Source organism: Salmo trutta, chromosome 21 (genome assembly GCF_901001165.1).
Source record: "Salmo trutta chromosome 21, fSalTru1.1, whole genome shotgun sequence".
Classification (NCBI taxonomy): domain Eukaryota; kingdom Metazoa; phylum Chordata; class Actinopteri; order Salmoniformes; family Salmonidae; genus Salmo; species Salmo trutta.
Window position 1 is genome coordinate 14,803,255 of NC_042977.1, and position 22,456 is coordinate 14,825,710.

The following is a 22,456-nucleotide window of genomic DNA, read 5'->3' on the forward strand; positions in this document are numbered from 1 at the left end:
CATTTGGAACAGTTAGCATAAAGTCCGGCGAACGAAGAGAGTACCCACCACATTTCTGAACAATAAAAATGGCCAAATAAAACGGTAGTAAACCCAAAATGGCTTTGTAAACCAGTGACTGAGCCTACGAGTGACTAGAGAAGGCCAGCCAACCCTGGTATACAAAGTGCAGTGGTGCGTAAGGGTTTTGCAGTTTAAAATAAATCTCAAAATGCCATGGTAAAGGGTGTCAATTGATCTCAAACACTGAGCGGAAGCATTCATATATAAAATATCCCCATAGTCTAGTAAAGGCATAAATGTAGCTGATACTAGCCTCCTTCTGGCTTCAAAAGAAAAACAGGCCTTATTCCTAAAATAAAATCCCAATTTCAGCTTCAATGTTTTTGTAAATTGTTGAATATGCAATTTAAAAGAGAGGCCGTCATCAATTAAAATTCCAAGATATTTATATGAGGTTACAGTCTCAATCTCAATGCCCTGACAGGTAATAATATGTGAAAAGTTCAGAGGTCTATTTCTTGCTTTAAAAAACACCATTAGTTTAGTTTTGTCAGTATTGAGGATAAGCTTCAGTTGACACAAGGTATGTTGAACGGTATAAAAAGCAGTTTGCAAGTTCTGGAAAACTTTTGTAAGAGACGAGGCACAACAGTAAATAACAGTATCATCAGCATAAAAATTAAGTTGCGCATTTTGGACATTTGTCTAAATTATTTAAATAAATAGTGAATAAGAGAGGACCAAGTACAGAGCCTTGGGGCACACCATTACAGACAGATAATTTAACAGACATGCTATCTCCAATGTATCGTCCATTTTTAAAAAACCTGTCTGATAGGGATGAATAATATCTGACAATACATTTTTAATTCTATGCACCAAGCATTTAGCTAGAATTTTTGCATTACAACACTGAAGTGTAAGTGTCACACCCTGATCTGTTTCACCTGTCTTGTGATTGTCTCCACCCCCTCCAGGTTTCGCTTATTTCCATGGTGTATATATCCCTGTGTTTCCTGTCTCTCTGTGCCAGTTCGTCTTGTATGCCTTTCAAGTCAACCAGCGTTTTTCCCGTACTCCTGCTTCTATTCTCTTTTGCTAGTCCTCCCGGTTTTGACCCTTACCTGTTGTCTGGACTACGTACCCGCCTGCCTGACCATTCTTCCTGTCCTGACCTCGAGCCTGCCTGCCACTCTGTACCTCCTGGACTCTGAACTGGTTTTGACCTTTTGCCTGTCCACGACCATTCTCTTGCCTACCCCTTTTGGATTGTTTAATAAATACCAAGACTCAAACCATCTGCCTCCTATGTCTGCATCTGGGTCTCGCCTTGTGCCCTGATAGTAAGAGGCCTCCAATTTTTTTAATTGACTGGATCTTTATATATACCACTTCGATCCTGTTTCAGTAATAATGAAATAAGACCTTCTTGTTGAGTGTCTGATAATCTACCATGTATATAGGAGTGGTTAAAACATGCTAAGAATGGTTCTCTGAGTATATCATAAAAGGTTTGGGATACCTCCACTGGTATGCTATCCAGCCCTGGAGTTTTCCCAGCCTTAAAGGCTTTATTTGCATCAAGAAGTTCCTCCTCTGTAATTTGGCCTCCACATGAGTCTTTCTGTACAGATGTTAATTTTACATTATTAATAGGAAAAAAATCCATACAATTAGCTTCGTTTAGAAGAGATGGAGGAGACTGAAACGAAAACATATTCTTAAAGTACTTTACTTCCTCTTTCAAAATATAATTTGGTGAATCATGCGTGACTCCATCATTTGTAACACGTTTCAATACATTTTTTTGATAGCATTTCTATGTTGAAGATTGAAAAATAATTTGGTGCATTTTTCCCCATATTCCATCCAGTTCGCTTTATTTCTTATAATATATTATACTTGATCTTCCTTGAATAAGTTCCTCCATAGTTTTTGTTTTTCCTCTAACTTATTATGTGCCTCTATTGTACAGTTTTATTGCTATCTGTACTGTTAATCCTTCCATTTCCTTTGTTAATATGGACTCTTTTGATCTGAATTGCTTTTGTTTTATAGATGAGTACTGAATTGCATGGCCTCTAAAGGCACATTTAAAAGTGTCCCATACAATAAGGGGATCTGCTGTACCTATGTTATGTCAGAAAAAGTCAGTTATAAATTCTTCTGTCCTAGTTCTAAACAATTTATCATCTAGTAGGCTTTGATTAAATGTAGAATATCCTCGCCCTCGTGGAAATTCTGTAAGAGTAATATATATGCCAATTATGTGATGATCCGACCACATTCTGTCCCCAATCAATACTTTTTAAACTTTTGGTGCCAGAGAGAATGACATAAGAAAGTAATCAAGACGACTAGTTTGATTAAGCCTCCGCCATGTATATCTCACTAGGTCAGAGTATTTAAGCTTCCATATATCCACTAATTCCAATATATCCATGATATTCGTGATTTCCTTAAGTGCCTGAGGGTGATAGTTTGTAGTGTGATTTCCTTTACGGCCCATAGAGGTATTTAAAACCAAAATATCAACACTTATTATTTTCTTAAATAAACAAAAATGAACTACAGTAACTGTTGGCATTTCATTTTCCTGCTGTACCGAAACTGAACCATGACCCCAAAACCGGAATACTTACCCAACCCGGGTTTTTGGTGGCAATCAGCTTTGAAATTAGCATATTTTGTTTTATGGTTAGTATATTATCCCAAACAAAGTACTAGGGTAGTGAGTTGATGTTAGCTTTAGCTATCAAGGAAAGTTAACCTACAAAGCTGGAAGCTACCAGTATCTTCTTGCAATGTACTTACTATAACAGATATGTGGTTGTCCCAACTAGCTACACTATCTTTAGATGAATAGATGAATGCACTAACTGTAAGTTGCTCTGGATAAGAGCGTCTGCTAAATGACTAAAATGTCAAATGCAATGAGACGATAACTGACTAAATATACCCAGAAAAAACTATAACTAAACAACAATTATGTTTCATTTCAGTTGACTAAAACAAGATGAGACAAAAATGATCTGTGACTAAAAATCGGACTACTAAATGGATTGGACAAGAGTTTTTGGAGAGATAGAAAGCTTTTTTTGTGATAAGCACAGTTAATATTAGCAGCACAGATGTGCAGTATAGTTCTGTCCAGCAGTAGGAAGGACACATCACACCTGGCAAACACAGATTACATCAGCTGGCGAGCTGCGGGGGAGCAAGCGATAAGTATGGGCAGACAGGCAGACAGGCTTTGGCTCTGCCTCCGATTATACACATCGCACAGGCGACTCTCTTGCTTCACCTTGGCTAACCAGGCTCCACCAGCCGTCTAGTTAGCTACTCTTTGATTGGTTAAGAAACACAAACTGCTTTAATAAGAAAATCAAATAGCAGCATTTAGTTTAAAAGTAAATGAACAGTCTAGCTATGTTTTTCTCTCCCTTGAGTAGGTTATAGAACAGTAGGTTGTCTCAATTTGTAGTGCCACTTTTCCCACTCTATTCCATCTACAAGTTCTGTACCCAACATAGCCAAGTCTCTCTATTTTCCTCAGAGAAAACGGCTTGATCCCGGCCCTTAGGCTACAATTCAAAGACATGACCGATAATACCAGCACTACGTTTTTTCCCTGTTTATTGTGCATTGGCAGGCCGCATTTTGCTGTTCTAAAACTAGGCTACTTGCGGACCGGATCGTTAACCGTTTGTTTTGGCTACACCTTGTTTAGTCATGTTACTTCATTAGCTAGTTATAGCTAAGAACCTGGGGCACATTCAGCAGGATGCAACGTTTTGGTATGTTCAGATAGAAATGTCATGTAGAACAAACATGCCTCTCTGACATGTTGAATAAGGAATAACTTAGTCTCTATTTATGGAAATTTCATCTGTAACATTGGAGAACATTTTTCAACTAAACATGGCCCTGGTAACATTACCAGTAGCCTACAGTATATGCAAACATTTGGCGGCACAGAAAGAAAGGAAGGATAGCAAACATTTGACTAAATTCCTCCTGCAACTATGCTATATCTGTCTGGTTAAATCATTTTTGGGGGAGTTAATGTGGATCTAGTGACTCGGACTTCAGCCATAGAGACTTGGGATTTGACCATTGATGACTTGGACTTCAGCTATAGAGACTTGGGATTTGACCATTGATGACTTGGACTTCAGCTATAGAGACTTGGGATTTGACCATTGATGACTTGGACTTCAGCCATAGAGACTTGGGATTTGACCATTGATGACTTGGACTTCAGCTATAGAGACTTGGGATTTGACCATTGATGACTTGGACTTCAGCCATAGAGACTTGGGATTTGACCATTGATGACTTGGACTTGGGACTCGAGGTTTGACATACTACTTTGCAGCACCATCTGGTGATTCTCTCTCTCTCAATCTCTGCAATAATTAATTTACATAGCCACATAAAACTTATATAATATTTTATTATATACTGTATGTTTGTCATGTTTCTGTTGTTGGGGAAAAAACAGCAAAAAAATATGTTGGTAGGACAAGGCTATGTATGGTTAGTATATGTTTTCACTATAGCTGAATGAGGTAATACAAATGTCATGTGACTAAAATGTGACAATAACGAAAGGGCATTTAGTTGACTAAAATGGCCCCCTTTTTCGTAAACTAAATCATTATTCAAATGACAAAAAAATGTAACTAAGACTTATTTATATTATAGTCAAACTGACTAAGACTGGATTAAATTTAAAGAAAAGCGCCAAAATTAACACCGTGTCACATTATTCAAGTGTGTCAACTTCTGTGCAGCATTAGTGAGGCGGTAACATGGTGCAGCCCAGACTCACAGTGTGGCTAGCAATGACTAAGTGGAACAGGCACGTTGCGGCTATAATAAGGGGTCGGCTGCACTGATAGACAGGCTTGATCCATTAGACAGAAATACCGAAAGTAAAAAAAAATATAGTACCGAACCGTTTCTCATGTTCTAGTATCAAAAAAGTTAAAAGTTTTGGTATACCGTACAACACTATACTGTAATCTACTGAACTATACTTTACTCTACTGCACTGTACTGAACTTTAGCATACTCTGCTCTGCTGTTCTGTATTGTACTGCACTCTACTGTGCTGTGATGTCCAAACTTGTGAAACATGAGGAGAATGACATTTACAGTATATCCATAATTATGCATTTCTGTATAGTACAGATCAAGGACCCATGATGTAATTCTGTTACCGTAATTCCGTTACTGTGTATAAATCTACTTCACCAAAATAGATTTTTTTCAAACTCAAAGTACCATGTCATAGCTGACAACCCAATTTTCTGCAGACATCTTTTAATCTTAATTAGATGTTTTTGGAAAACATGGTCGCAATAAAAACCTGAGGGAGATTTGACCGTAATTCCATTACCAAAGTTTGCATCTGCACAGTTCTTCCACTACATTTGTTTTGTAAACTTTTCAAGGGAAATTGTTAAAAGTAGTCCTTCTGCATAGACTTGTAATGGTTTGTTAAACTTTGAAATCAATGTTAATGTTTGGCATACATTATGTAGTGAAAAAACTGAGTCAAAGCTTAAGTCTGTTAATGTGTAATTGCCCTGGGGTAAAATGCTATGCATGGACCTGTCATTGTAAATGACTGGGTTGTCATTGTAAAGCACACTGGGCCATGATTCTGGCTTATGAACAGACAGCCCCTGCTAAGGTCAATGCTCGGGCCTATCACTCATCACATCCTTCAGCTCAGAGGAACGTCGCCATGTTGTCATTTCAGACCCTGCCCTCCCTCGCTGTCTCGTCTCAACAGCCTCACGCTGAGAGAATCACCTTCGACAACTAAGGCAAAGAGGAAGAGAGGAAAAATGTCATGTCATAGGACAAGTGTGTTGTTTGAATTGTAGTGGCTGAGAATGGGCAAAGTAAAACTCGTGTTAAAGTGAGATGTAGTGGGGATGATTTGGGAAGGGCTGTCTAAGTGAGGTTGTTAGCAGTGATGTGGTGGTAACCAAAAAATGTGGCTAAACTATAAACCCCAGTGGCCGATCGAGATAAGACTAACAACTACCGATATAAACGAAAAGGTATGACTATTTTTAGAACTGTATTGTTTGCGTTTTGGTTGCATTTTAATGTCCGCCTATTGGGAAGATGTCTGCCTTCTCCTTCATATATTGCAGCCTGCCTCAGCCTCACCACTATCTGCCACGCCACTATCTGGCTCACTAGTCACTCTCTCTAAAGCAACGTTATGATGAGAACTTAGTAGCGTAGGAGCTTGCTCCTGCTGAAGTCAGGCTCCATTTAACGTCAGCTTGTTACTTCATCCTTCTGGCTTACACTAGCCAGAGCCTTTAACGTTACTGCAATAAAAGTATCTGCCGGCAGCTAGCGGGGGGTGGGGGGGGGGGGGGTGGTGTCTGTAGACACAGCAGAGTGGCGGACCTTTAAGAAATGGCCTTATCTGTCCGACATCTTGCAAACCCACTCCCAGCAGCATCTCCAGTTAGGCTACTTACCGTTGACCTGCTGAAGCCCGACTCCAACCTGGGGTCGTTTGTTTCACATCCCACTGGCCCTTGACCTGATAGAGTGGAGTTAAGGCTCTTACAGACAGGCCGTGGTAAGCGGCGAAGGTCTCATAGACTTCAATGGGGGTAGGGCTACGGGCGGCAAAACGCAAGTTCGGTACTCAAGGTGCCAAAATATGAAATTAGCTGAAGTCTTGACCAATAAACACTGTTAATCTTGTCAACCAATCAAACAATGTTTTAATGACAACATTTGAGCTGACAACAACTGGGACCGCTGGACTCTACACACGGTAGGCAGATTTTTACGCGGTTCAATTGTCGTTTACCACGGCCCGTTTGAGAGAGTGGTGACTGTGCTGCTAACAAGGCAAATCTGTGGGGCGCAGGCAAACATAACGAACAAACAACTGTTCATGATTCCACTAGTTCGCAAAGAGGCGGGCATGATTAGAACTCAGATCCAGAATATAAGGATTCTGCCTCCCGAGTGGCGCAGCAGTCTAAGGCACTGCATCGCAGTGCTTGAGGCGTCACTACAGACCCGGGTTCGATCACAGGCTGTATCGCAGCCAGCGGCGCACAATTGGCCCATCCGGGTAAGGGGAGGGTTTAGCTGGCTGGGATGTTCTTGTACCATCGTACTCTAGCTACTCCTTATGGCGAGCCGGGCGCATGCACACTGACTTCGGTCACAAGTTGTACGGTGTTTCCTCCAACACATTGGTGCGGCTGGCTTCCGGGTTAAGCGAGCAGTGTGTCAAGAAGCAGTGCAGCTTGGCAGGGTTGTGTTTCAGAGGGCGAATGGCTCTTGATGGGACAAGACTGTAACTACCAATTGGATATCACAAAGAAAAAGTGTTTTTATATATATGAGAGACAGAATAATAACAAAAAAATCCTGAAAAACGCATGTCAAAAATGTTAGAAAATGATTTACATTTTAATGAGGGAAATTAGTATTTGACCCCTCTGCAAAACATGTTGGCAATCACAGAGGTCAGACGTTTCTTGTAGTTGGCCACCAGGTTTGCAGACATCTCAGGAGGGATTTTGTCCCACTCCTCTTTGCAGATCTTCTCCAAGTCATTAAGGTTTCGAGGCTGACGTTTGGCAACTCGAACTTTCAGCTCCCTCCACAGATTTTCTATGGGATTAAGGTCTGGAGACTGGCTAGGCCACTCCAGGACCTTAATGTGCTTCTTCTTGAGCCACTCCTTTGTTGCCTTGGCCGTGTGTTTTGGGTCATGCTGGAATACCCATCCACAACCCATTTTCAATGCCCTGGCTGAGGGAAGGAGGTTCTCACCCAAGATTTGACGGTACATGGCCCCGTCCATCGTCCCTTTGATGCGGTGAAGTTGTTGTCACGTCCTAACCAGCAGATGGAGCTATTGTTTTAGTTTTGGGGTCAGGACGTGGCAGTTTTGTGTATGGGAATGTTTGTATGGTTGATTGGGACTTCCAATTGAAGGCAGGTGTGTTGAGTTGCCTTTAATTGGAAGTCCTATATAGGTGTGTGTGTTTTTCTTTGGGGTTGTGGGTGGTTGTTTTGCACTGCGTTTGTTAGCCTGCAAACTGTTGCGTTATTGTTTCCTGTGGATGCTTTAATCCTTTTTTGGGTAATTAAATCTGAGTATTCACATACCTGCTGCGCCTTGGTTCCTTTCTGAAGACAGCCGTTACAGTTGTCCTGTCCCCTTAGCAGAAAAACACCCCCAAAGCATAATGTTTCCACCTACATGTTTGACGGTGGAGATGGTGTTCTTGGGGTCATAGGCAGCATTCCTCCTCCTCGAAACACGGCGAGTTGAGTTGATGTCAAAGAGCTCCATTTTGGTCTCATCTGACCACAACACTTTCACCAGTTGTCCTCTGAGTCATTCAGATGTTCATTGGCAAACTTCAGACGGGCATGTATATGTGCTTTCTTGAGCAGGGGGACCTTGCGGGCGCTGCAGGATTTCAGTCCTTCACGGCGTAGTGTGTTACCAATTGTTTTCTTGGTGACTATGGTGTCAGCTGCCTTGAGATCATTGACAAGATCCTCCCGTGTAGTTCTGGGCTGATTCCTCACCATTCTCATGATCATTGCAACTCCACGAGGTGAGATCTTGCATGGAGCCCCAGGCTGAGGGATATTGACAGTTCTTTTGTGTTTCTTCCATTTGCGAATAATCGCACCAAATGTTGTCACCTTCTCACCAAGCTGCTTGGCGATGGTCTTGTGTAGGTCTACAATCTTGTCCCTGACATCCTTGGAGAGCTCTTTGGTCTTGGCCATGGTGGAGAGTTTGGACTCTGATTGATTGCTTCTGTGGACAGGTTTCTTTTTTACAGGTAACAAGCTGCAGTTAGGAGCACTCCCTTTAAGAGTGTGCTCCTATTCTCAGCTCGTTACCTGTATAAAAGACACCTGGGAGCCAGAAGTCTTTCTGATTGAGAGGGGGTCAAATACTTATTTCCCTCATTAAAATGCAAATCAATTTATAACATTTCTGGCATGCGTTTTTCTGGATATTTTTGTTGTTATTCTGTCTCTCACTGTTCAAATAAACCTAGCAATAAAATTCTAGACTGATCCTTTCTTCGTCAGTGGGCAAACGTACAAAATCAGCAGGGGATCAAATACCTTTTTCCCCACTGTATATATAAGGATTCTGAGCTTTGATCAACACTGGGAATGCGATAATAAGTGATTAATTGCTAAATAACTAAATAAAAGGTGAGTAAATGCAATTTCACAAAAAAAAGGTACGTAATTGGTGTTTACCCTCCACTACATCCCTGGTTGTCAGGCAAGCGTTTGTTTTGTTTTGCTTTGTGTTCGACCTCAGCTTGTCAGTGAATATTCTGTTTTCAGTGACCTGATGACCTGATGGAAAATAGCTATTGATTAAAAAGAGGACAAACTCACTGCTTTGGTATCTCTATGCTGAAAGACACCCACAAAACACACACACACACACACACACACACACACACACACACACACACACACACACACACACACACACACACACACACACACACACACACACACACACACACACACACACACACACTCTCCTACTCCTCAGCAATGGCTGCCACTGCTCTGAGCTGGTTCAAGCCCCTGTTACTAAGGCTTCTGCTGTTGGGCGGCAGGTAGCCTAGCGGTTAAAGTGTTGGGCCAGTAACCGCAAGGTTGCTAGTTGGAATCCCAAGCCGACAAGGGGAAAAAATGTTTTCGATGTGTCCATGAGCAAAACACTTCATCCTAATTTCTCCAGAGTTGCTGTTGAAAATGGCAGATCCTGACCGTGACCCCACTCTCCGAGGATGTCTCAGGGAGAGTTGGGATATGGAAAAAACACATTTTCAATTCACACAGGCGGATTAAAGATGCATTATAAAGGTTTTGCATCATTTCAGCCAGTAATTTTGAAAGTAGTGCTCACGAGCCAAAACCAGTCTGCGAAAAATATGCACATCCATTTCATATGATATGTTGTTACGTCCTGCAAAAAAAGAAATATGCAATTCCATTTCATACAATATGTTACAAATTTGTAAGTGCTTAAGATCCCATTCAATCTCTTTAACACACATTTGTGAAATAAGAAAGGCAAAGGAAAAATTAAAAGGAAATGAAAAACAGAAAAACCGTTCGGTTTGAATTTGAGATTAAATGTTTTATATGAGAGGACAGTACAGGATGTGACCTTTTATTTGAAAGTATTTTCATGCATTTGGAAAGTATTCAGACCCCTTGACTTTTTTCAAATGTTGTTACGTTACAGCCTTATTCTAAAATTAATTAAATCTGGGGGATTTTCTCATCAATTTATAAACAATACCCCATAATAACAAAGCAAAAACTGGATTTTAGAATTTTTTGCTAATTTATAAAATACGAATTAAAATAAGTCACATTTACATATGTATTCAGACCCTTTACTCAGTACTTTGTTGAAGCACCTTTGGCAGTGATTACAGCCTTGAGTCATCTTGGGTATGACGCTACAAGCTTGGCACACCTGTATTTGGGTAGTTTCTCCCATTCTTCTCTGCAGATCCTCTCAAGCTCTGTCAGGTTGGATGGGGAGCGTCGCTGCACAGCTATTTTCAGGTCTCTTCAAAGAGATTAGTTCGGGTTCAAGTCCAGACTCCAGCTGGGCAACTCAAGGACATTCTGAGACTTGTCCCAAAGCCACTCCTGCGTTGTCTTGGCTGTGTGCTTAGGGTCATTGTTCTGTTGGAAGGTGAACCATCACCCCAGTCAGTCCTGAGCGCTCTGGAGCAGGTTTTCATCAAGAATCTCTCTGTGCTTTGCTCCGTTCATCTTTTCCTCGATCCTGACTAGTCTCCCAGTCCCTGCCGCTGAAAAACATCCCCACAGCATGATGCTGCCACCACCATGCTTCACCGTAGGTATGGAATCGGGTTTGTGCCAAACGTGACGCTTGGCATTCAGGCCAAAGAGTTGAATCTTGGTTTCATCAGACCAGAGAATCTTGTTTCTCATTGTCTGAGAGTGTTTTAGGTGCCTTTTGGCAAACTCCAAATGGACTGTCATGTGCCTTTTACTGAGGCGTGTCTTTCATCTGGCCACTCTACCATAAAGGCCTGATTGGTGGAGTGCTGCAGAGATGGTTGTTCTTCTGGAAGGTTCTCCCATCTCCCCAGAGGAACTCTGGAGCTCTGGCAGGGTGACCATCGGGTTCTTGGTCACATCGCTGACGAAGGCCCTTCTCCCCCGATTGCTCAGTTTGGCCAGGGGGCCAGCTTTAGGAAGACTCTTGGTTCCAAACTTCTTCCATTCAAGAATGATGGCCACTGTGTTCTTGGGAACCTTCAATGCTGTAGAAATGTTTTGGCACCCTTCCCCACATCTGTGCCTCATGAATGAATCATGAATAATGATGTGTCCTGAATCTCTGTGGTCACTAAAGATCCCATGGCACTTATCATAAGAGTAGGGGTGTTAACCCCAGTGTCCTGGCTAAATTCCCAATCTGGACCTCATACCATCACGGTCACCTAATCATCCCCAGCTTCCAATTGGCTCATTCATCCCCCCTCCTCTCTCCTGTAGGTATTCCCCAGGTTGTTGCTGTAAATGAGAACGTGTTCTTAGTCAACTTACCTGGTAAAATAAGGGTTAAATAAAAAATGTAAAATGAGTGAGAAAATTACAGAGGCAAATATATCATATGCCCAAAAAATGCCAACCTCCCGTTATTGGTAATGGTGAAGAGGTTAGCATGTTTTAGGGGCATGAAAAGTAGCAGCAAGGTATATGGTGGGTGTATGTGTACATGTGTGATAATGTGTGTGATAATGTGTGTGAGTGTATGTATGTATGTATGTATGTATGTATGTATGTATGTATGTATGTATGTATGTATGTATGTATGTATGTATGTATGTATGTATGTATGTATGTATGTATGTATGTATGTATGTATGTGTGTGTGTGTGTGTGTGTTTGTGGCGTCTGTACCTGTGTGTGTGTAAGAGAGTTATGGGTGTGTGTGCGTATCAAAGGATGGCTGGTGGGAGGAGCTATAGGAGGACGGGCTCGTTGTAAAGGCTTGAATGGAATTAATGGAACGGTATCAAACACATCAAACATATGGAAACCACATGTTTGACTCCATTTGAATTCTTCCATTCCAAGCATTACAATGAGGCTGTCCTCCTATAGCTTTTCCCACCAGCCTCCTCTGGTGTGTATGTGTATATGTGTGTGTGTGTGTGTGTGTGTGTGTGTGTGTGTGCGTGTGTGTGGATAGAGACCTGTGAGTGTACATATAGCCAGTACAGAAGAATCAATAGAGATAGTCCGGATAGCCATTGATTAGCTATTCAACAGTCTAATTGCTTGTAAATAGAAGCCTGTTGGTCCGAGACATGATGCTTCGGTACCACTTGCTGGAAGGTAGCACAGAGAACAGTCCATGGCTTGGGTGGCTGAAGTCTTTGGCAATTTTCTGGGTTTTCCTTAGACACCGCCTGGTATATAGATCCTGGATGGCAGAGAGCTCGGCCCCAGTGATGTACTGGCGGTGATGCAGAGGGCGTCCGCACCACCCTCTGTAGAACCTTACGGTTGCTGTAGCAGTTGCTGTAGCAGGCGGTGATGCAGCCAATCAAGATGCTCTCAATGGTGCAGCTGTAGAACTTCTTGAGGAGCTGAGGGCCCATGTCAAATCTCTTCAGCCTCCTGAGGAAGAAGCAGCGCTGTTGTGCTCTCTTCACAACTCTGCAGGTGTGTGTGGACCTACTCTACTACTGACCCTACTCTACTAGTGTCCCTACGCTACTACCGGCCCTACTCTACTACCGACCCTACTCTACTACCGATCCTACTCTACTACCGGCCCTACTCTACTACCGACCCTACTCTACTACCGACCCTACTCTACTACCGACCCTACACTACTACCGACCCTACTCTACTACCGGCCCTACTCTACTACCGACCCTACTCTACTACCGGCCCTACTCTACTACCGGCCCTACTCTACTACCGCCCTTCTCTACTACCGACCCTACACTACTACCGACCCTACACTACTACCGACCCTACACTACTACCGACCCTACTCTACTACCGACCCTACTCTACTACCGGCCCTACTCTACTACCGGCCCTACTCTACTACCGGCCCTACTCTACTACCGACCCTACTCTACTACCGACCCTACACTACTACCGACCCTACTCTACTACCGACCCTACTCTACTACCGACCCTACACTACTACCGACCCTACTCTACTACCGGCCCTACTCTACTACCGGCCCTACTCTACTACCGGCCCTACTCTACTACCGGCCCTACTCTACTACCGACCCTACTCTACTACCGACCCTACTCTACTGCCGACCCTACTCTACTACCGACCCTACTCTACTGCCGGCCCTACACTACTACCGACCCTACACTACTACCGACCCTACTCTACTACAGACCCTACACTACTACTGACCCAACTCTACTACTGACCCTACTCTACTACCGACCCTACTCTACTACCGGCCCTACTCTACTACCGACCCTACTCTACTACCGACCCTACACTACTACCGACCCTACTCTACTACCGACCCTACTCTACTACCGACCCTACACTACTACCGACCCTACTCTACTACCGGCCCTACTCTACTACCGACCCTACTCTACTACTGACCCTACTCATACAGTGACTAACACACTACTCTCTCCCTTTCCCCATCTCAATGAAACACAGACACACACACACACATTGTGCATGCACATTCACTCTCATAACAAATGTCTCTCTCCAACAAATACACAGGGGGATGGACAATGCTGGAAATAAGTTAGAATGTGTCACATCATGGAAGACAGGCTGCAGGAGACAAGGCAGCTGCAGCCACTAGGACTACAGTATCCCCCATTGAAAAACAACAGCCCTGTCTCCACTGAAAACAGACAGTACTGTAGGAAGATTGGAGGCCATTGGGGATAGGGTAGAGGGGTGGTGGTGCCATACACATCCACACACAGATGTTTGGTCTCGGCTGAGAAATAGCAGGTACAGTTGTTGTTGTGAGGAATTCTACACACACACACACACACACGCACACGCACACAGGTGTTGAGACAGGGAAGGGACTGGAGTAGTAATGAGTACTCAGGGGGATACTATCTGCTAGTTGTACTGCCTATCTGTCATCAGCTCAGATAAGCTCAGTCCTGCAGGTAGACACACCCGAACACACACACACACACACACACACACACACACACACTCTGCCTAGACTAACACATGACTCAAACACACACAAAACATGTCAAATGAACAGTCTCATGAAGGAAAACAACTGTGATTAACAGATATTCTATTTCAGTAATGAATGATTTGTTACAGTGATTGCAATACATACGATATGAAACTAGGGATAAACACCTGCAATACTAAGTTTCCCATTGGTCACACCACGTCATTTAAACGTGGATAATTGGGTCATTTGGTTGAGACATTGATCATTGAGATTACAACCTATCACCCACTCAAAAAGACATCCAAAAGTTAGTTGAATTTCCAATGTGTTATCACTATGCTTCGAAACCATCTAAAAGCACAACCAAATTCCAACGGAAAAACTATGTCTGATCAGTGTTTCCCCTATATGAAATCATGGCCGCCACTGCAAAATAATATTAATAAATATAATAATGACAACAAAACAATAAAATAACAAAACAAAATTCTGATATAAAGTATGTAGAAAAGATAATGGAGCAATATATTTGAGAACTAACGATCACCAAAATAAAAAGTAGACAGGGACAATCCCAAAAAATTCTAATGTTATTGCATGGGGCCCCCATTCATTTTGTTATCTTTGAGTCATTCAGATAGCATAAGAACAAGACCTGGCAGAATGTGTAGAATTGCAGAAAATTAGCTTTGAAACAGCCATTTTTCTCTCAGCCCCATGACAAAATGTGTAGAATTGCAGAAAATTAGCTTGAAACAGCCATTTTTCTCTCAGCCCCATGACAAAATGTGTAGAATTGCAGGAAACTTAGTTTTAAAACTGCAAAATGTTCTCTCTGCCCCATGGCAAAATGTGTAGAATTGCAGGAAATTACAGCGGCTGAAGAAAAAAAATCATAGTGGAAACACTGTCAGATTTTTGGTTTAGTTGTCACCCAAATGTCGATCACTGCGCTTTCAACCATTTAAAAGCACAGCGAAGTTCAAATGGGAATGCAATGTCAGATATTTTGTGTATTTATATAACAGATGAATGTGTGATCACTGTACTTCATCTTATAGAAGAACCAAATGACCTGGATTGCAGTTGAAATTACATTAAAAGTACATGGTGCAAGTGACAAATGCCATTCGAGATTCTACGCAGATTATTACAGCAATTGTGAAGTTCTCCAAAGACCTGTTACGACCTATGCATGCCATCTTGAACATGCACGCTTTATATGATTACATAAGAAGAAATGTATAGTAACGGAAACCTCAAAATGTGTCTTTTTTTTACCCCTTTTTCATGATATCCAAATTGGTAGTTAGTCTTGTCCCATCGCTGCAACTCCTGTATGGACTCGGGGGAGGGTTGAGAGCCATGCGCCCTCCGAAAACAATACCATGCCAAGCCATACTGCTTGCTTAACCCGGAAGCCAGCCGCACCGTTGTGGCGGAGGAAACCCCATACAACTGGTGACCGTGTCAGCGTGCATGCAAACAGGCCGCCACAGGAGTCACTAAAGCACAATGACATCCTGGCCAGGCAAACCCTCCCTAACCCGGACAACGCTGGGGCAGCTGTGCACCACCTCATGGATCTCTCTCGGTCGGCTGAGACACAGCCTGGGATCGAACCCGTGTCTGTAGTGACGCCTTAGACTACTGCGCCACTCTGGAGGCCTGTGTTACTCATTTTAAGGTTGAATGTTACCATTAGTTCAAAAGTATTGTGTTTGGTTGACAACGCAACCAAATATCAACATTTAAAGGAGATGTATCTACTGCTTGAATAGTTCCATCTGTGCCACTGGCTTAATTCCATTCTTTAACTTTTATTTTTTATTGAGTTGGAGAAGTGAATACAACATATAATTTGTTAACGGGTCAACAAGTTAATAGGCTGTTATTTGTATTTCAAAAGTGATATTGAATTGTGTTTGGTTGTCAACGCAACGAAATATCAACATTTGAAGGAGATTTATCTTCAAACAAACACAATTGAATCGACAACCAAACACAATTCATTCAATATCACTAAATATCATTGCATTTGAAATCAACCAGAGCTTGAAACCCTAAGCCTATTGTATTGTGTATTTTTTGTTGAATTTCTGGGTTGAATTGAAACCATAGCTGTTGATGACGTTGCAAATGATATATAGGCCTAAATAACATCGTTAATGATATGAGTGATAAAGTATGGTACATTTTAATTTGCTCTTTCATTTGCTAATTTTTAATAGGAGCACTCGCAGTAATCACTTTCACGATAGCACATTGATAATAGTCAGTAACAAATATCATAGCTAAGCTTGGTTAAAACCCTGGATGGGAGACCTAAGGATAGCTGTAGAAAGATCAATTCTCTGGTAGGAGGTGCTGCCCAGCTTGTTTTTTTTTTGAGAGCGGACATAACGTTGAAGATCTGACATTGTTTTAAAGATAAAAATTCAACAGATTTTATACAAGGTTTGTCTATGTTGAAATTTGGTTACCATGATGACATACTCCTGTGGTTGAAATTTCACCCTCAAAACAACAGTTTATGTTGATAACTTTTTTCAAGTCCAGTATATTTTCCATGTAGATTCCACGTTGCAATAAGTCAACAAATGACTTTGAAACAACGTTGATTCAACCAGTTTCTGCCCAGTGGGTTGTCACTGTACACGTTCATGGATTGGTATGTTGTTTCTCTGGCTAACTACAAGTTCTCTCCCTTGAACCCACAGGTACAGTAGGGAGACCTGCAGTAGCATTGCAATCTATACTGAACAAAAATATAAACGCAACATGCAAAAATTTCAAAAGAAATTGTGAGATGCAGTTCATATAAGGACATCAGTCAATTAAAATAAATTAATTAGGCCCTAATCTATGGACGTCACATGATTGGGCAGGGGCGCAGCCATGGGTGGGCCTGGGAAAGGCATAGGCCCACCCACTAGGGAGCCAGGCCCAGCCAGTCAGAACGAGTTTTTTCCCTCAAACGGGCTTTATTACAGACAGAAATACTCCTGTTTCATCAGCTGTCCGGGTGGCTGGTCTCAGACGATCCCGCAGGTGAAGAAGCCGGATGTGGAGGTCCTGGGCTGGCGTGGTTACACGTGTTCTGTGGTCGTGAGGCCGGTTGGACGTACTGCCAAATTCTCTAAAACGGCTTATGGTAGAGACATGCAGATTCTCTGCCAACAGCTATGATGGACATTCCTGCAGTCAGCATGCCTATTAGCAAGCTCCCTTAAAACTTAAGACATCTGTGGCATTGTGTTGTGTGACAAAACTACACATTTTAGAGTGGCCTTTTATTGCCCCCAGTACAAGTTGCACCTGTGTAATGATCATGCTATTTAATCAGCTTCTTGATATGCCACAATTGTCAGGTGGATGGATTATCTTGGCAAAGGAGAAATGCTCACTAACAGGGATGTAAACAAATTTGTGCACAAACTTGAGAGAAATAAGATTTTTTGTGAGAATGGAACATTTCTGGGATCTTTTCTTTCAGCTCGTGAAACATGGGACCAACACTTCATGTATTGTGTTCATATTTTTGTTCAGTTTAAATGGACTCACACATTTCACGACAGCTTGCTCAGAGATCAAATTAAAAGGTCTGCTAACGATGTACTCTAAATGAAGAGAGGCTAATGAGTCACAAAGCTGTGATCAGGCTCACGGCAGATGGATTGGTTTATTAAAAGGCATTAGTTAGCACCGGGCCTGTCAAGACTACACAGGTGTAACAGAGGTAGTTGGGAGTACCACACTTGTGTGTGTTGGTCTTTCTCTCCTGCTCACACACACACACACTCATTGCCCCTTTAGTTAGACTGCAGGTGTTCAATTCGGACTACTTTATCAAGCCCCTGGAATGTCGATCTTCCTCCGCTTCATAACATCCACGGATAAAAGTTATATTACATTAGAATGCAGGTCAAGGACCATAGAAAAATAATTTGGGTCAGGACTAAAGAGGAGATCTAAGAGAGGGGTAACACGTATGAGGAAGCCGAGCTCCAGCAACTGACAGCGACATCTGTTAAGGCCACCACACCTTGTGGTCAATGTGTAGACTGAGACCGAGGGAAGTGCGGAGAGAGAGAGAGAGAGAGATGGACAGAGAGGGCGAAATAATATGATACAGACTGACGGTGAGAAAGAGAACGGGAGAAAGGAAAAGAAGCAGAGAGAGAGAGCGAAAAAGAAAGAGGAGACGAGGGAGAAAGAGAGAAAAAAAGGGGACAAAGAGAGAGAGGAGAACTGCTTTGTAGTCCGGCAGACTTCATTCTTATTAAAGCTGACGTCTCCATTCAGATGAGAAACATCGGAAATATTGAAATTGTCTGACAGAGAAGCAGCCACATTTGTCCCGATACATTTAAACCAAATCAAATGTGTCGCTGCAGGGTAGAGAGAGAGAAAAGGAGAGAGAGGGAGATAATGCCTTTCGACTGTGAGACGCATCATGAAAATTAATACCTCCTGTCATGGAGACACACATTCATTTTTCTACCCCGCTGCGGTCCCTCGCTCCCCGAGCTGTGAACAAAGCTTCAGGTGAGCCAGGTGTATGTACTGCCTCCCTTTACCTCTCTCTCTCTCAACTTCTGTTGTAGTTGGTCTTGCCATTTTCAGTCATGCATTGCGTTTCCCAGTGGCCATAGTTGTCAATGGTCCATGAGGATTTCACTTTCTGTCAGCACTACTGTTACACAATGAAGCCTTCTGTTATTGGAAGATAATAAACACTAAAACACACACACACACACACACTCACTCACTAACCCACATGCCATTAACCTCTCAACCTCTCAACCCCTGCCCTACACCGCCCATCCACACATACACTCACAAATGCACTCACACACGCATGCACACACGCACACACTCAAAACACACTCTCTCTCGTTCTCTATCCCACTCTTTCTCTCAGTCTCAATTATAGCACTCCAGCTGTCCGTAGGGGAGTGGAACGGCTTGCTGGGATATGTAAGTCCTCCAGAGCCCCCACTGTAATTGGGTGGGCTTGTCGGCTGACAACTTGCCATTGGTGAAGGATGGAGAGATTGGGAAAGTGGTGTGAATGTGTGTGCGAGAGTGATTGTGTATGTGTCAGAGCTCAATGCTGCATGAAAAGTTTTTCCAGCACAGATTGAGCATCGCTGACCAAAGGGACCCACTGGGGCCATTTGACCAGCTGTTGGGAGCACACACACGCGCACACCATCCCAGTTCACCGGCTACTCCTCTCCACCCCACGCCTCATCACGCTCAATCTAATGAGGCATGCTGGGTAATTAACGCCTAAATTAAGCGGCTCATTTGCATAGCTGTCCGGCTTATCAAAGGCCTGACGTCCCCTTTACAAAACCAGTACACCATGAAACGAAGATGTTACTCAAAGACAGGGGGTGAGGGGTGGGGGTCAGGGGGGAAGAGAAAAGGGTAAAGGAGAGTGAGGGATCAGTTAAGGGTGGGGAGAGATGAAGAGAGGGGGGAGAAAATGGGACAGAGAGCGAGACGGAGAGAAACAGAGGAGAAAAGAAAACATCTTACATTCACATCGGACCAGTAATCCTTTGAAATGCAAAAACATCTCAACAGAAGACACTTGAGAAAGAGAGAGAGCGAGAAATAGAGAGAGCGCGATAAAGAGAGAGTTGAAAGCACACATTTGTCCTTTCTCCATCTCGTGGCATTTTTTCATCTCATCTCTCTGCCTGCCCAACAACGTCAGCTGAGCGAAGGAGCGAGAAAGACAGAAGAGGAGAGAAAGAGAGAGAGCGAGAAGGCAGACGGAACAGTTCCCAGGCACTGCCGCGTTCTTAAGTCACCGTATGAAAAGCCTGAGTTATGCTCCCTCGTTCCACTTCGACAATTTATGTACCACTCAGATAATGCCGCTTCTCCTGGAAAAGGCACCCATAAATCTGACCCTGTCTTTCAGCGCTCTTGTCTCTCTCTCTCACTCTCTGTCTCTCCCCTGTTGTGGTGTATGTCTGTTTTCTGGAAACGTAAGAAAAGGTAAGGCTTTATCAGATAATGCTGAATGATCTGCAACAACCCAAATGTGGTCCTAATCTCAGAGATGTCTCACCTTTGCTCGCAGGCGGGCACCACTGTAAAGTAATACCGACCGTCCACCTTCTCACACTGGCATGACTGTTGTGGTGGAGTCAAGGCATACGCGAGGATATGGCCTCTGTCAAAAAGGTCTGGACCTTTTTCGACATGGGCGGTAGTTTGCTTACCTAAAAGCTACAAGGTTGCAGGTTCAAGCATCACTTTTAGCAGTTACCCCCGGGAAATCGCGGAATTACAAATAGAGGATGAATCATTGTTTAATTACAGGTTTCCCTCCTTTCTCAACGGACCAATTGCAAGAGGAATATGCAATCTGAATCAAGAGAAGGAAAAATAACAATGTTTACTTACAGATACATTTTCCAACCCAACCCCATAGTCTCACCCTTGAGACTCAATTAAGGCTCGCTGTGCATCGCTGATGCCCTTTTTAAACATGACTCTGCAGTAATTTGTTTACTTTGAAGGCGAGAATAGGACGAAGCATTATTACAGATAGCATATCTACCATACTCCTTTCATGTCTAATACTATAGCTTAGTCTGCAGACGCCACAGAGCTGGACAGTGCTGTGTGAACGGTCAGTGAGGTCTCTATTCTATCCATGGCATCGCTGCCTCATTTCAAGCACGCACCAGCCAATTATTGACTAGAAATTGATCGTTTAGATTATATGCTGTTTGCCAAGCTTTTGGGGTCAATAGAGTGCAACTTCCAAGTGGCTCGACAAGATTCATTTTTTTGTTGTTGCAGTCTGCAGGAACGCTTTTGTTGAATGATTCATGTCATACATATCTCTTATTTTCTAAAAATACATTGCACAGCGTGAGTTGAAACAGGAAAGAAACATCTGAAAATCGTTGTGAAGTCTACGCTCGCGTCTGTCAATGCCTCAGCATACAGAATCCCAATCTGTAAGCAACTCCCTTACCTTTTCCGGCGAGAATGCAGGACAGCCCGAAAACCACCCAAACCAGGGCAAATGGCACTCCAAGCATCTTCATGACGGGAGAACCAAGACAAGACGACCTATCTCTCTCTCCTTCACTTGATATCCCTTACTTTCTTGCGATATTTGTTCGACACACCTTCTCAGTGCGAGGTTAGCGGGGAACTGACGCTGACTGAGAGAGAGACAGAGAAGAGTGGCAGTCCTACTAGGTGGTGGAGCGGTGCTTTGACGTGGCTGGCTGAGGTTTTGATATTGGGAGGGACGGGCACAGATTTCAGTGCGCCCCGGGACTGGAATTCTACGTCATGCAGGGAAAAATCTAACATCTAACAGCTTTTAGGCTATCATCATTTCCTCTACTTACGATGTGTTCGATTTGATTAACCTATCCATTGAACTATGCCTATATAATCATCACCACCGCCAGCATTTACTCACAAATATATTATTAACGGAATAGATTGCATTCTGGTGCAGCCAATAGAGAGAGTATAGGAGTCTTTGAGTTAGTATAGGAGTCTTTGAGTTAGTATAGGAGTCTTTGAGTAACTGTGGAAATTGGGCAGGGTGAAGTGACTCAACGGCTTGGAGTAACCCTGGATTGTCATGGTCACAAAACATGTTGATACAACGGTAACTACTATGGGGAGAAGTCTGTCCATAATAAAGCGCTGCTCTGCCTTCTCAACAACTATCAACAAGGCAGAACCTACAGGCTCTTTTGTCGCACCTGGACCACTGCTCAGTCGTGTGGTCAGGTGCCACAAAGAGGGACCTCGGGAAATGACAATTGGCTTAGAACAGGGCAGCACAGCTGGCCCTTAAATGTACACATAGTGTGTTGTGAAAAGTGTTATGAAATGTAATGTCGTAGTATTTTAAATAGAACTGCCTTAATGTTGCTGGACCCCAGGAGGAGTAGCTGCTGCTAATGGGGATACTTAATAAATACAAATACAGACGTTGCTTGCTATATAGTTAGTAGCCTATTACAAACCAAAATGACCACAACGGGTTAATGAAATATATATTGTTCTCTCAGTCATATGAATATGACGTTTGTTGTTATGAAACTGCGTAATTTGACCAGAATAATCCTGCAGCAACAGGAAATGTGAATTATAGTTATTTTTTTGTATATGTTGATACATTTTTTTGTTAT

General features: G+C 42.9%; 1 protein-coding gene across 1 annotated transcript in view; it reads right to left on the reverse strand.

Moving 5' to 3' along the window:
- The window catches only part of LOC115156760 (calsyntenin-2), a 303,928-nt gene extending 282,065 nt beyond the window's left edge, over positions 1 to 21,863 (reverse strand). The window contains exon 1 of the mRNA XM_029704424.1: positions 21,274 to 21,863. Within this exon, the coding sequence (XP_029560284.1) occupies positions 21,274 to 21,346 (73 nt within the window). The 5' untranslated portion in view covers positions 21,347 to 21,863. The remainder of the gene's footprint in view (positions 1 to 21,273) is intronic.
- Between the last annotated feature and the right edge of the window lie 593 nt (positions 21,864 to 22,456).